General features: G+C 36.7%; 2 protein-coding genes across 3 annotated transcripts in view; both read right to left on the bottom strand.

Moving 5' to 3' along the window:
• The window catches only part of LOC123681202 (metabotropic glutamate receptor 2-like), a 393937-nt gene that overhangs the window by 132197 nt on the left and 244712 nt on the right, over positions 1 to 17028 (bottom strand). The gene's annotated exons all lie outside the window — the stretch shown is intronic.
• On the bottom strand, positions 4161 to 5602 carry LOC123681206. The gene is made up of 2 exons (XM_045619458.1): positions 5392 to 5602; positions 4161 to 5074 (listed from the first exon to the last, which is right to left on the bottom strand). The coding sequence occupies exons 1-2, from the start codon at positions 5522 to 5524 to the stop codon at positions 4200 to 4202; spliced, it is 1008 nt and encodes a 335-aa protein (XP_045475414.1). The 5' UTR covers positions 5525 to 5602; the 3' UTR covers positions 4161 to 4199.

Genomic DNA, 17028 nt, shown 5'->3' with positions numbered 1-17028 from the left:
CTTTGGTCTGTGACGTCACGGCTCTTGCCGGTGATCGCTACACCATAAATTACGTTTAAATACTTAGCCGCGCCAAGGCTCTCGCGCCGTTTGTAGTTGTACAGTGTAGTTTTAACTCGAGTTTTGTTTTTATGTCACCATAATGGAAGAAGGCTTCGTGAAAGGACAAAGTGACAATTTGCCTAAAATAGATATATTCGCAGTGATGAAGTTTTTTTCTTCAAATCCATCTTATGTCAGTGCAGAAATAAAAGGAGTTAAACTTTTCAAGTAAGTATCTACTTTTGAGTTTGCTTCAGTTCAGTTTGTAGTTGAGTACTGGTTGTTGAAGTCTATCAATGGCGAAACATATTTATCTGAGGAGTAAAAAGTAAAAAGAGAAAAAGGTAATTTATATGTTTGTATATAGTAAGTTATTTCAGCCATCGTGTAATGAACAAAACACGACACGAACGGCACTAGTGATTGTACACCAATGAACTCGTAAGCATTCTGCGAATATCAGTCGTCTAGTGTGTGACGTCACGACACTTACACGTACTATGAAATTATTCTTCCAAGCGCAACTTCAAAGTCCCATAACATTTTCATTTCTAGAGATATTTCAATGATTCTTCCACATTTTTGTTTCATTTTACTTAAATTTTTAGTGTTAATCCTTAACAAAAAAATGAAAACTAGTCCATTGTTTACAGAAGTTACCAGTTGTGCCTGGGGGAGCAGCTCATAGTAGACAATTCCTCATCAATCCCACCAAACACACAGCAAAACCTTCCTGGCCGTCAATCCCAGCTTGGCCACCGTTTTCGCCGGCTCACCGCGTTTCGACCACGACCGTTTTTGCTTGAAGTAGTCGCAAGTGATCCACTTTTCATTACCAGTCACCAACACATTCAAAAAAATGGGTCGATTTTGTTGCGTTTTTAGCTCTTAGGCAATCGAAACAGTGAATACATGACGGTCGGACTCGACAATGTCTATGATTTTATCGACATATCCGACAATTACCGGAACGAAATTGACGAAACCAAAACTGCGCGTGTCAGGAACATAAACACTATTTATATTTTCAGCCGCCTTGCTTGCTTTTACATTTTTTCTGCTAATACTGAGATTCATCGACACATATGCTTTATTGTTTGAAATTAATAATTTGTATAGCTCTTTCTCAAAAAAATATATATTTACACCCTCATCGAAAAAAAATCTATGAAAAGTATTTTCTCTTTTTTACTGTCCATCTTAGATGCGCGCTCAAACTGAACTGAGTCAACTAATCACAAAACTGTCAGTTAAGTTATTGTAGTACTAAATCTCATCTTTCTAACACCATCTAGAGAAACCCAATTTGACCTATTCCCATTTGAAAATTCAAATCAAAAAATGCATAGAGTAACTTGCTTTTCAATGTAAAAATCGACAGATGCAAGGATTTTCCTTAATAATTCTTTCGAGAATTATTGGCTTATTGCTCTTTTGGCATGCTGCGCCCATATAAACTGAATGAAGTTGAATCAGTTAAAAGGAAACATCTTACGAAAAAAGGGTTAATGGTTTTGAAATGGAAGTCCACTTATGCCAGATCTTCTTCCATTCAATTCCCTCTTGTGAGGAGTACAGGAGTCAACTTTGGAATTTCAAATGGGATCATCAGTTCTTCATTAGAGATTTTTATTCAAAAAACTACAAATTTTTTTATGAACAATTTTTCACGAATCGTCCCACGAATCTACTCCAGTTCGAATTTTCTATCTGAACTATCTTAACGTACCCACCCGTTCTATCATTCGTTCACATAATGTTCGGACGTTTTTTGCTGAACTGTCTGTTTTCATTATATGTACCTTACCTAATTGATCATTTGAGAATGGCGAAGATTCGTTTTTCGTTCAAAATACTTTCCATTAATTAATGAGGATGAAACCTGTCGAAGGGTCCCTGTCCAGGGTAATGGACGAAGCCGTGTGGAGAGCAGCTCAAGAATTCTTCCACCTTAGCTCTGCGGATCGTGAAAAGCGATCAGGGCCTAATTAATAACGATGTATTAATTTAATGAAGTTTTAGAATCTATTATATATCTCCGTCAAGCCTTCTATGGTTTTGCGCAGAACTTTTCCCATTGTTTCAATTGTTCAATTGTTTCCATTGTCAGATGGAAAATTCAAACTCGAATACAATTCTCAGACTATAGATAGTGGGGGAATTTTTATCCGACTAGACATAGTTGAAGAATTGTATTCGAGTTTGAATTGTCCGTATAAACGACATTAATGTATTTGTTTCATTAAACCACTGAACTATAAAACAAACTGGAATGATCACGCTCACGTAGTTGTACGGTGAAATGTGAACCGACAAGGTCCGATCCTATAGCAGGATAGTTGTCTCTGTCTTACTCATTGAAGTAAACGGTACAATTAGATATCGGTGTTTAATTATTCAAATTTATATTAACTGTTTTTGTTCCGAAATGGTTATATAATGTTGTGCGTATGGATGTTCAAACGAATAGACCCCTTTCTACGGGAAATGTGGTATTGAAGTCAATGAAAAATTTGATGAAACATCTGAAAAATCATAGGAAATATTTTGAATAGATTTATAGTTACATAAAAACTGTCGAGAACTGATATAAATCTCCGAAACCTGGTTGCATGATGGCATTACCGATGGCTGCTGTGATATACCGGGCTTCAAATTATATCGCAGTGATAATAACATCAATAGAGGTTATGGGGGGTGTGTATATACTTAGCAGATCATATACCTAATTTCTTCGAAATGGAATCTATAATTCACGATTTACCTGGAATCGATAACGTTTTTCTCCGGTTTTCGGAATTCTCAACATTTCTCTGCATTGATCAGTTGCATATATCGACCTCGCGCTTCTTTTTCAGACTCCCTACTTTGCGATCTCCTTGTCTCTCTCTCTCTCTCTCACGTTGTACTCAAAATCTTCTAATAACCGGCGATTTCAATTATCCCGACATCACGTGGACCAATAATTCTAACCCATCAGGCAATTCACCATCTGCCTTATTTCTCTCCTCCATTGACGAGGGCGGACTTACTCAACTGATAACTCGTCCAACACGATATTGTCCAGGACAAAACCCGTCCACCCTGGATTTGCTTGTGACCAACAATCGAGAACTCGTCTGTGAGATCGAATATCATGAACCAATCGGACGTTCTGACCATTGTGTGTTGACAGGTGAAATTCAGTTTAGCCCCGTTTTGATGGTGAGGTCTACGTTGAGAACCTATACAAGAATCGGCTTCGACCAGCTGAGGGATCGTTTGTCCTGCGTAGATTGGGAAGAAAATCTGAATATTGGAGAAGTTGACTCTATGTGGGATTCAAAATTCTGCTCTCCAGAGAAATTGAATCGTGCTCGTACACAAGGGTCGCCAGAATAAACCCATCCAAACCTTAGATTAATGACTACATCTTGGACATCATTCGTATAAGGAAAAACCTATGGCAGCGTTAGCTGCAGTACAGAACACAGGAGAATTATGATAGTCGTCGGCGGTACTCTAATCGACTATCTACAATCCTCAGAAAGGCTAAAGCGAGTTATGAGGATCGATTGGCGTCCTCGGAAAATCGGAAGAGATTATTCAAAAATGTGCGCTCCATGTTAAATTCAAAGGTCTCAATTCCTCAACTGCGGAGATCATCTGACGTTAAGGCTAAGCGCAAAATGACTCGCAGTTTCGTGAGGCGTCGCAGCGTGAGTCGCGGCGGAATTTTGAGGAGGTTAGCTGCGAACGCGGGAACCGCGCAAATACGATCGCAGTACTTGCTTTTGGTTGCTATAACGCAGTTGGTTACAAGCTCAAAATGGAAACAGCTACTGCTCTTTTGTTTGACTTCAATTCTGAATCTGATTCGGAAGATGAGTTTGTCTCCGAAATGTTATTTTTTACCTCCCAACTGACCAAAAGAAAGGCAGCGAGAAGTTTATACCTAAAAAGAAGAAAAAGTCACGGAGAATTTGCTTTAACCAAAGAATTTAACGACGGACAATTTAAAAATTATTTTCGGCTAAACCGTGACCAGTTCATCGAAGTGCATGAGATCATCAAGAAAGAAATTGACGCAGAAGGATGTAACGCTACAAGGCCCATCGGAACGGAAGAGAAACTAAGTGTATTTCTAAGGTAACTTTATTTTATTTTCATTAACTTAATTATTTCTCCGCAAAAGTAGTGATAAAATTCATCAGCTCGTTACCACTGCTACTTGTGGAGTAATCGTTTTTTTCCGGACGGATATCGAAGGGGCTTAATGGTGACTGTTCCGAATAGAAACTGGTTGCTGTTGATGCTCTGCTGTTGGATGGAGTGGCTGCAGGAAGAGAATGTAAAGTCTGGTAGTAGGGTTGCTGCTGATCAAGGCTGGGCTGCTGCTGGACAGCAGGACTAATTCCCAGTAACATGGCTTCTGCTTGTGAAACTTCGTTGAACAAACGATTTTTAATCATGTGTTGATAGGAGGATGGCATTCTTTTAGTAGATTGGTACATCGCCAAAAAAAAGTTAAATAGGGGATCATTATGTGTGAGTTGTAATTGCTGTACCAAATTTTTTCTCTCTTCGTTTCTTGCTTTACTTCTCTCTTCATGTTTCTCGATAGTCTCTTTAAAAAGTTTAGTAACATTATCATTCTTAATTTTTTTAACTGATTTGGGGGTTGCAATTGACGTTCGCTTTGCAGATAACATTGTGGGAACAGTTTCTGAAAGTGCCTTGGGTTGGGATTCATCCTCCACATTTTCAGGTTGCTCCTCTATATTCATTTGTTGTGAATGTTCTTTGTCTACCTCTGCAGCTTCTACATTGATTTCAAAATCTTGTGTTAAGATTTCAGTTTCACCGTCTTGGCGGAGGTTTCCTTCCCTTGATTTATTGGCCATATAAGGCTGCAGAAATCCCATCTGTTTCTGAAATTTCCATTCTTTGATAGTTTCCGCACCTGCTCCACTTTTGAAACATTTTTGTTGTCTTCGAATCGCATCTCTCAATGAATGTCGTAGTTTTTCCCACAACGCCTTTGCTTCAGATCCTACAACAATATATATTAATAAATATTAAACATCTTCCAGATTCATGGCAACAGGAAACAGTTACAAAAGTATGGCGTACAGCTACAGAATGGGTGATCGAACAGTTTCGAAAGCTTTTGAGATTCGGGAAAACTTCAAAAATTATTTTAACTCCGCAGGAGCGATACCTTGGCAGAGGGAAAGTGTTGCAAGAGGGAAATATTGAGATATGTACAGTTGATGGTAATTTTTTGGACATTTTTTTCAGAAAATTCTCTGTAGCTTTGTTAATAATTATTGCAAGATTACCCTATTTATAATAAATGAATAAACTTACCACTTTTCATTCCGATTTCTTTAGCGATTTCCACCCACGTTTCAGTTTTTAGTTTTGCCCTCATATAGTCTACATGGCTTGTATCGTACAAAACTTGCCGAATTCGCACGGCTTCAATTAATTTTTCTTCCATTTCTCACTTCTACTCACCGTGAATACATACAAGAAACTGCGGGATGGACACTGCGTTCCGCAGGATCATGTTAAGCAAAACCTGCGTCACGTCACACTGCTATTATGTATGCGCAGTGGTATTTATTTATTACATTCACAAAATCTCGCCGTGACTCACGCTGCGTCACCTCACGAAACTGCGAGTCATTTTGCGCCTGGCCTAACTGTCGTGATGAGGATGAAACAGCCACCGTGTTTGCTGATTGCTTCGCTGGGGCTTTCATTCATGAGCCACCTGGAGTTATACCCGGGGTGGAGTGCAGCGGTCCACAGCCTCCCTTGATTCTGTGGAAGTAACTGAGGAGGAAGTGAGGAAATTATTGACCCAGCTTGATGCCTTCTGTGCCCCTGGACCTGACGATCTACCTGCCTTGGTACTAAAATCTTGCGCCAGCAAAATATCGAGACCCCTCACTGAAATTATCTATTCTTCACTCGGTTCAGCCCGAGTACCAAAGGCATGGCGAATGGCGAAAATAACCCCCATTTTCAAATCAGGGGACAAGCTATCGGCATCTAATTATCGCCCCATCAGCTTAACTCCTATAATAGCAAAAGTAGCTGAAAAAGTAATCTGTTCGCGCTTCCTCTCCTTCTTGGTTTCGAACAAGATAATTCCAGACTCTCAGCACTGTTTTGTACTCGGCCGCTCTGTGATTACGAGTCTGCTTCAGTCCCTGAATTCATGGACAAAGTCCCTTGATTCGAACTCGCCAGTAGATATGGTCTATTTAGACTTCTCAAGAGCATTCCATCGCGTTCCTCTAAGAAGACTCCCTCTCAAACTAAGCCATTTTGGCATCAGGGGGAAATTACTCAAATGGATCGAGTTATTCTTGAGTGATCGAGAGTTCACGGTCAGAGTCGGTGCATCCTCTTCTAGTAGCAGGACTGTGACTAGTGGCGTACCACAGGGTTCTGTGCTCGGCCCACTGCTATTTCTGATGTATGTGGCTGATCTTCCACAACTGGTATCCTCTGAGTGTAGCTTATGCAGATGACTTTTAATTCTTCGCCAATGATTCCTCCCCAACGATCAAGAGTGATCTTAATCGTATCTCTGAATGGTGTCAGAAATGGCTTTTCCCCCTAAATATTCAAAAGTGCAGGGTTTTACATTTGGGCAGGAATAATCCGCAGATACAGTACAACATTGATGGTGTTCCACTTCAATCTGCCGATCAACATAGCTATTTAGGATTGATCATGTCATCTGATCTATCTTGGTCTTCTCATGTCGAGAGTGTTGTGTCAAAGGCGAAGAGAATGGTGTATCTAATAAGAAGGGCCTTCACTTATGTGCGGCCCATCATGGAGTTCGCCGGTCCTGTTTAGTCGCAGGTGATCAGGAGAGGCTAGAGCAGGTTCAGCGGTATGCAACGCGTGTGCCGTATGTTGAGATTCGCCCGAACTATAGCGAAAGATTGCGCCTGTTCGGTCTTCGCTCTTTCCGTGAACGCCGTGAACGTGGCGATTTGATAGTGACCTATAGAGCGTTACACGGTCTGTTCACTGTTCGGTTGTGATCGGAGTAACTTGTTTGCCCTCAATACTAACAATCTTCGTGGCCACCAGCTGAAATTGTACCACGAAAACTATCGGACATCTCAAAGGCAACATTTCCTCTGCAATAGGGTGTTTGATACGTGGAATTCACTACCAGGCTGGATAGTGGACGCACCAAGTGTGAATACTTTTAAAAATCTGTTGGATGAACTTTGATGTCCATTTTCATTTTCCATATTTTAGGGTATTGGTGTTATGTAAATTTTTCTGTATTTTTTCATGAGAGTTAAGGCTTGTATGCCTCCTCTCTCATCCATTTTGTGGTAATTATAATAATGGTAATAAAAAAAAATATATAAAAATTGGTTCAATACATTCTTCTGATTTCTTGGAAAAAGTAGAAAAAGCAGTAGGTATAAAAATCAAGTGTGTAAATTCGATAAAACCAATAATAATAATGATAATAATAGCGGATAGTGGTAGGCAATCCATATTGCGTTTCACCTATCAGGAGAGTTGAATCGACTCCTGCCCACCGCAGTGTCCAGGAGCTGAAACCTGTCGAAGGTAACGGACGCAGCCATGTGGAAAGCAGCTCAATAATTATCCCACCGGAGATCGTAAAAAGCGATCAAGAGCTGTCTGCTCCACGACACGGAGGAACCCATGAATAATGGTGAATTGAGAATTAGCGCCGTTGCCTGAGGTTCGTCAGGTCGTGTCTAGAGCCGGCGCGGGACATGACAGTATGTCGGTGGCAGGGTGCTAAAGAGACGGGCGTCTGTCGAACAAGATACTACTTCTTCACAATCTCAACATTCTAGGAGAAGAATAACACGAGTTTCTTCGACTGCTGAAGGAGTTGCGCAGGAACCCCAACCAGCACTCACCCAAGAAGACGCATGAAATGGACAAGTTCTATAAATGAAACGTTCATGCGCATATACTATGAAGTGACTTAAATGGAAGAGCATAAAATAGGCTACCGGCAGAAGCTGTTTGCAGAATTCCACAGATTCTATCCCGAACTTCAAGATTCTGAGCAAAGGGTAGCCGACCAATACCGGGTTATATTGGGATAATAAATAAACTTGTAACCAATGGAAGACTTAACACCTTAAAAATTAAATCCAATTGAGGCTACAAAATGAGAACCTTACTAACATTGAAGCCACAATTGAAAAAAACTACGATTGTGCTGAAAACCAACACAACATCAATACACTAATTAATACTGAGGAACAAAACAGCGGAGATTTGATACCAGTGAGAGATGGGCAACAGCGGAATATACAAACTGCATCTATCGAAAATGGGAAAGAAGAACAAAAAGATCTATTAAAACAGTTATCTGCTACAATAATATTTCATAGAATCGAGGGTACTGATACTCTTAAACGACCAATTCTTCCTAGACTGAAGACATCACAAAAACTCTCACATATTCTGCACATAATTGACAAAGAGATAATTTTACCTTTTATTTCGAATGATCAGAACCTCGAGTCATTGCATCTTATTACATACTGTGCAGCCTCGACAATATCAGCAGTGCTTGGCTTGAAGCCAGAACCTAGAAGTCAGCAAATAGCCCAGAAAAAACAGCATAATAAACCACATTGGCAAAAAATGCTTGAAGCAAAAGTACATAGCCCCCGACAAGATATAGAAAGGTTAACGCAATTTACAAAAGGTTCTTCGTCGAGAAGACTACAAAATATAGTGGATGTAATTATGGATCGCTATAGGCAACATGCAAACTATGATGCCAACAATGAAATTACTCAAGAAACTTTAGACACACTCACACAAAAATTGAGTGTATACTCTGAACGACTGAGAAGATACAACGAGAGCTATAAACAAAAACATGACAATATAACTTTTGAAAATTCCGAAAAGAAATTTTATATGATGCTGAATGAACAAACGTCAACAGAATCAGGTCCTCCTAGCGCTGAAGATATAGAGAGTTTTTGGACTGATCAACTGTCAACACAGACCCCTTCTAACTTCCAAGCTCGTTGGATAAGAAGAGAGGAGAAATCATGTGAGACCATAGAAAATATACCTCATAGTGAAATAACGTCTGAAGAACTACAGGAAATATTGAAGAACACTCGTAATTGAAAATCTCCAGGCCCTGATGGTATTTACAACTTCTGGTTGAAGAGGTTTTGGTGTCTGCACGGTAGACTAGTCAAATCCATAAATCCCATAAAACATTATCCAAGAAAAATGCCAACGTTTTTAACAACATGTATAACTTACCTAATACCGAAAGATTTTCAAAACACTTTAGATCCATCATACAGACCTATGAAATGCCTACCTGCAGCAAGATACAAAATCATCACATCATGTTCAGCATCTCGTATCTACAAACATTGCGAGAAAAATAAAATAATAACTACCCAGCCGAAAGGATGTTCTAAGAACGCACAAGAATCGAAAGAAAAGCTGGTAATAGATTCCATCATATGTAACCAGGCCTTCAAGAAACATTTTGCCAAGAAATTATTTCATCTTCTGGTCATGACCAACAATGATATTATATACCAAAATCTCGAATCATTGTAACTTATCATCTACTGTGCAGCATTTTCAATAGCAGCGGAGCTAGATGTGAAGCCAAAACGTAAAAGTCAGCGAACAGCCAGGAAAAAACAACAAAATAAACCACATAGGCAAAAAAGGCTGGATGACAAAGTTCATAGTATCCGACAAGATATTGGGAGGCTCACCCAATTTGCAAAAGGTTCACCATCTAGAAAACTTCAAAAAATAATAAATATAATGATGGATGGTCACGGGCAACATACAACCTATGATCCAAACAACTAAAATGCTTAACAAATTTTACACACAATCAAACAAAAACTTAGTGTGTACTTCAAAAGACTGAGAAGGTACAATGAGAGCTATAGAAGAAAACAGGATAATATGATTTTTGAAAACTCCGAAAGGAAATTCTATATTAATGGTCAATTATAATTTATACTGTGATACAGACAACAAAATATATATCTCGAAGGAATGAATACTCAAGAGGACCACTGCCAATATTACATATAATTTCTCATTCTATTTCGACATAATTTGTTGTCTTCAACATCGGATTTGACCTGGTTCTAATAAGACGGAAGATTTTAGCAGTTTGTTGCGCCTCGAGGTGGATCTCGTAAATTGATTATCATTTCTGGAATGAAAAGATAAGACTACCACTATAAAAGACGGATTTCATGCATGAAGTAGATACGTGCTTGCTGCGACAGCTTTACGGGAACTATGCTCATCCGTTCAAATTGAAGGCGAAATTGAAAAATGGTCTGAATTGCCTTGGAGATTACAATATTATTTGAGGCTTGGTTTATCGATTGCCCATTGATACGAGGGACTGGCTTAACATTTTTTTTTGTGGTTGAATTTGTAGAAGGTCGCACAATTTTTGATGATGAAAAAATTTATCTCTAGAGACCTTCAATTTTCACGTCGTTCTTACAATATTTCAATACGTTACAGAATTCCTTCTTCGAGATAATTATGATTTAACGCTTAACCGCCATAGTGGACTGTCAGACCACAGAAAAAAAATTTGATTCGCTCCAACTAATTCTCATGAATCTGTTATCATTTTCTCTTCATCACCTTTGAATGGTCTCAATTTCCGTTAGTGCATGCAAGGAGTAGCGTGTTAGTAACGGTTTGAAAGAAAATTAGATCTGAAATTACGGAGCGGTCTGTAAGAACGGACAACGGTGTTTACCTCTGTACTGAAATTGTGTTCTCTCTACATTCGGAGAGCCATTTTTTCAATGTGGAGATTATAGTTTGTACGTTTTAAACTCTCATATTAAATGAAATACCTCCACATCCAAAAGAGTTCCGTTGGGTGATCAGTCTTCGAAAGTATCCTACTCCAATGGGCAGAAGAAGTAGGTAATGATTTTTTTAGGGATGATAGTGATGGGGAGAATGTTGATGAGTAAAATTAGAAGAAATGAAATAATGTAACACATGCTTGTCCAGAATTAAAAGAACGACATAATATTTTCGCAAAATTTGTCATAATCCGACTTGTGCCAGTAAAATTTGTATGAATAATAATTGCGAAAATTCATTGCTAGTAATTTTCAATTTTGTTGATCTAAATGATTTTCTAATATTGATATCCTTGATATTTCTTTTTATGAGAATATATGATATTCTGTTATTTTATTGTTGCATTATCTGTTGATTGGATAATATTAGTGGGTCCTAAAAAAATGGAATGTAATTCAACATTCAACATATATTATATATTTCTTTTTTAGTGTACAATTCAAAAATCAAATAAAGAGAAACAACATGGTTTATTCTTTCATTGGGAAGAGAATTATTATTAATTAATAATTATTAATATTAAGACCCCCTTCAAAATTGTCTCGAGACTCCCACAAAACTTCCAAAAATTCGATTTCTCTCGCGGTTTTGAGTATACGGGGTGTTGCAGATTACTTTGACATTCTAGTTTCATTCCCCTGTGGGAAATTTTTTCGTGATGTTATAATATATTACATTTCGATATATGAATTGAAAATTCTGATTTCTTGAAAAAATTTGCAAATTTTTCCAAATTGTTATTTCATTTTAAACAAATATTGACAGATAAAATGCAAAGTCTTCGGTGAATCAGAAATTTAATAGATATTGTCAAAAGTTGGAATGCATTTTTCTTATTTCAGATCTGTTTAGAGTGTTTGTACTATTGATTCCATTGGATGAATGTTACTTTATTTCTGGAACTTTTAGTTTATTTTCCACAAATTATACCTAGAACTACATTCTCATTCGTGAGAGGATTCTATTTGAATTCGAATCCATGGCGACAGCAGAGGAGAACAAAAGCTTCATATTATATTCTGTTGGAATTACATTTTCAAAAATTGTCAAGTTCAAAAAAAACATGAATCACCCATAGATTCAAAAGAGTACATAAATAAATGAACCGAAAAAATATGATAATCAATTTGGAGTGAAATTGGTTATTACTAAATGGGCTTTATATCTGGAAAATGAGTCTAGTTAGTCAGACGACATTCAAAAATTTTCAATTGTGTTTTGAGAAGCTGAAATATACACACATTTCTATGACAAAAGAGTGCAATAAGTGACCTATCCGTTTTTGAAGAATTTGAGCCTCACTTTCTTAGATTTGAAAATAACCAAAATTAACAATTGAAATTATTTATCGATTTTTCCCCTAAACGACACACACCGATTGCACAAAACATGAACTGAAATGAACAAAGTATTTTGCATTAATGATACAATTAAATATTCTAATAAACTATTACAAATCTGAATCAATACAATGTTGAGTTATTCGATATTTATAAAAATGAAAAATGGCACTTCTCATGTCTTGTGTCATCATTAGTATTCAAACTTACATACTTAATAATATATTCTGTTACAATGAAGAGAATCATAAAAAATAGGACGTGATGTCAGGAAGTTATGGGCGCTCGTTCATTCATACGCTTATTGCGTTCACTGCTAATAGTAAGATATATGTGGCCTTCAAGGCCTCATGAATGAACGAGCGCTCAAAGCACCTGCCTTCACGTCGGGATTACGGCTTGAATTGATTTTCAAGCTACTTGGCTTGAGCTTGACTTGATTTCAAGTCAAGTAGTAGTTTTTCAATCTCAAGTCAAGTATTTAGTTATCTAGTACTTGAATCATATCAAGCTACTTGATTTTCAGCAGTTTCGAGACACATGAGGCATCTTATAGATTTGTCGCCTAACCATTTGCGGGTTTTTGTAACTATAAGAGAAGCTTTGGAAAATTGTCTTTCAACAGGAGCTGAAGATGCTGGCGTCTTTAGCCATTTTGGTCAAATTTGGCAAGATATTTCCGAAACTACTAAAATCTACCAATAGATTCCATAGAAATGTGAGAAAACTACTACTAAAGTCATACTGGCGAATGCTTCAGTCTCTCGGCACTGGAGGAATCCCCTTATTTAGCGACGCATGCATATCAAGCTCAAGTAAAATCAAGCAGCTTGATATCAAGTCAAGCAATAAATATCTAAAATCAATTCAAGTCAAGCTCAAGTATTTCATTTTTCACGAGCTTGTTTTTCAATTCAAGTAGTTAGTTAAAATGTCAAGCTACTTGGCTTGATGAATCCCTAAGTAAGTGTTCTAAACCACAAATATTCGCAATTTGTAAATATTCGGACGAAATGATTGCGCCTGGCTTCCATAAATATGAGATGAAATAAATAGTCCATTCCACAAATTTATGGAAACTATGTCGAGGATTACTTGCATATTTTCCTTTGTTATATGGAAATCGTTCAAACAGAATTAGACAGAAATTACAGATGAAATTTTTAGTTTTACCAGTAAATATGTCACTATCAACCTTATTCAACTTTTCCGTTATTAACAACTAATAGTAGTCAGAGAAAAAAAAACCAGAGAGAGGTTGAAACGATGATAGTAGTTTCTTTTTTCTGCTCGTTACACGGAATGTGCGAGCATAAGATAAAAATCCATGAAATACAGGATTCTACTGATTTCCAGTAGAAACCTTTTACAAAAAAATCTGAGCGATCTCTTTTGGGTGTTTAAACGATGAGAGGAGTGAGGAATGTGCAATTTTTGCCGAAGTTTTTTCTTCCACTAACCCCGAGGACTCCTATATATTCATTTATTTTCTCCCCTAATGCTTTGCAGCGTTTCCACGAATTGGATGATGCTCTAGGGAGAAATGACAGTTGGAACAGAGGCTCAGAAGAACACAGCCAACAATAATGAAATATTCAGAAAGCTTAGATTGGTATTAATTCCTGAGAAACATTTTCGAAACGAAATGTTTTAATCGTGCGTACTGAGCTTTGAACTATATTAAGTTTTTCATTATCAGATTGTTTATGAATAATACAGTAAAATAGCTGTTTTTGTGTCAAGGTTTTTTGAGCTGATTCTATATCAATTTGATGTCCTGAATTCAAATAACGTATTCATTTTTACCTAGGAACTAAAATTTTTAAGATATAAATTTTTAGAGAAATATGAGTAACATCATTTTCACTCGAATCGGTAACTGTAGTAAACAAAAGTAGATACGAAATTTTTATATTATCTACACAAAATAAAATTTTGTATCGTACAATCCATTTTTTAATTCCAAGCAGTAATCTGCCATCATGTGCATGTCCCATCTTCCTTGGTAGCGATCCTCCATAACTTTAATATCTTGATGAAATCTTTCACCTTTTTCCTCACTCATGTCTCCTAAATTTTCTGGAAAACAGTTTAAGTGGCTGTGTTGATAGTGTATTTTAATAATCATATTGCACCCTAAAAAATTTAAACTATTCAGCATCTTGTTAACCATTTCACCATTTATTTGAGCTCTGTTTGCATAGAAAATTGTCTACAACTGCAACAAATGATGTCCAAGCTTGTCGTTCAACTTGATTAATTGATTTAATGGATTCAGTCCTTACTTGGTGGAAATTCATATGGATTCATTAAATTTATGAAGGCAGGATTCTCAATTAATTGTTGTTGTTGATCTACTGTAGTTGTTTATTGTGAAGTATTAGGCGAAAGAATTTCCGCCTTATTTTTCTTTCGGTTTCTGGTAGCGGACCTCGATGAACATTTCCGATTTAACGATCTGGACTTGACACAGATTTTGAATGAGTTCATTCGACTTTCTGAATTTGTAGTGAAAACTACGTATTCCCAGTTCCATACAGACTTTTAATGATGGAACTCATGCGCACCGTTTCCCTACCAGACCTCGCCATCGATACGTCGGGTGGAGTTCTTTCTGATGTGTTCAAAATCCGTACTCGCAAAGTTTGAATAGATTGTATGAATTTGTATGTGCGTTTTATCACACTTTTTCGTCTTTTCCTTGTACTACTCGTGAGTAACAATTCGAGGATATCTTACCCCAGAGAAAGAAATCATTGCAGGCTTGATATTCGAAAAAAAATTTCTGGACGCAATAATATAGTACTCTTATTGGTAACGACGACTGAAAAATAAACATAAAAAAAAACTCTAAGTTTGTACAATAACCAAAAAATCGGTTTTCCGAAAGATATGCATAACGAAGTTTGTGGATTTGACTAACGTCAAAAACGTTATGAATTATAAAAGTAAATACTTGCTACTAGTGTTATCCTATAGCAAGAATAGAGAAAGTCATAGAAGTGATTATTTAACAATAAAAAATTTTCGCGATTACAAAAATTCTATACCATATTTCGTTGTGGAATTAGCACAATTTTAATCGAATTTCAAACCGAACATAGATAATTCCTTTAATTTCGTTTCATAGTATTGTTCGAATATAATGGAACTTCTCCAGAGGGCGTGAATATGGCAGATTTTTAGAAATTCGCAGTACTACGAAATTTCCTGTGAAAATTCTAGGGAATAACACATATCAAAAGTTCAAATCAAATTCGATTGATGTTCCTATAAAGCCAAAAGATCTTATTCCAGTAGAGAAATAGGGAATTATCAGGGAAATCCAGGGATACATGCGACGGGTGGTAATTTATTTCGTATATATGTCAGAAATTCTTATTGCGATATCCAGCGATTCTCCACTGGTCTAGAAAATACGCTCTGCGGCAACCTGTCATCTACTTCGATCCTTTTCCTATACTTTATTTACGGTTTAAGTATATACGCGAAACTTGAGAGAGGAGTGAAAACGATTTTGATTTTTTTTTATCGTATAGGGGTTGCTCTCTTATCAAGTGAGGTTTGAAGTTTGTTTTTGGGAAATATTTCATATGAATGGGTTCATCCTCATGCATACTGAATAAATCGAGATCGTATTGAATTACATATCAATGAAATTTTGCAAAATATAATTCAAAACATTATTATAAAATCGTTTTTGCCTATTTCGCCATACAAAAGTAACTGGAAATTTTCTGTTTAAGGTTCAGGTTCTGAATGCAGTTCTTTGGACCTTCTTTAGGTTTGGGACCCATTTTGAATTTTTTTTTCGAAGATTCTTCAAATTTTTTTTCGGTTTGGAATTGAAACTCGCGAACTTTTGAATTTTGAAATAACAAGTAGGAGGTCAATTTGAAATTGTTTGTTATTAATTTCAGAAAATCAAAAGTTCATTCCGAAACGAAAAACTCCTGGTTCAAAATACGCCACGGATGGATATTCTACTTTTTGAGCTGTCGTTCTCCTTCCTTCGTTCGTCACAATGTCTGTAATTTCCGAATTTTGAACAAGGAAAGGTCTCCAAAGATAATGATTCCATCCCTAAAACGACTTCGGACCATTTTATCATAACTACGATATTTCTTGAATGCAAAGACCTAAAAACCCGTTTATTGTCAAAATCTGTATTCGAAATTACGATTTTGATGAGCCTAAAATCTCACATTTTTATATTCTGAATCATATCTGAAACACCTTGCTGAATTTGATATATTTTCTTATTGATTGCGGGAACAGAAAAAAAAATTAAACAAAAGTATTTTATAAAAGAATTCTTTTCTGTGACTACAAAACTGATATTGCGATTCTGGATGTAGACATAAAATAATTTTCTGATGAAGTTGTGATACGATTCCTCATCCAACGTATCCAATATCAGCCTGTGACAGTACCTACCTTTTTTTTGTCTTTTAAACACTATTATCTGCATAAAAGTTCTAATTCACACGCATACATAACTCGTGTAATATTTTTGACGGTACTAAATTATATTTATATACAGAATGTCTGCTTCTAACTATCCATACTGAATAGATTCAAAGTCGGACTGAAGAAGGCGAAATATCGAAATCCTCAAAATTTCGCGTTTGCAAGTGCATAATTTGTAGGTAGGTACCGTTCAATTTCAGAAGAGCTCTAATTCGTAAGCAAAAAGTTATTACATAGTTTGAACACCAAATCAACTAAATTATTT

This window comes from Harmonia axyridis, chromosome 5, assembly GCF_914767665.1.
Source record: "Harmonia axyridis chromosome 5, icHarAxyr1.1, whole genome shotgun sequence".
Taxonomy (NCBI): Eukaryota; Metazoa; Arthropoda; class Insecta; order Coleoptera; family Coccinellidae; genus Harmonia; species Harmonia axyridis.
The sequence above is the reverse complement of the archived record's forward strand: the minus strand, read 5'-3'. Positions and strand labels throughout refer to the sequence as shown.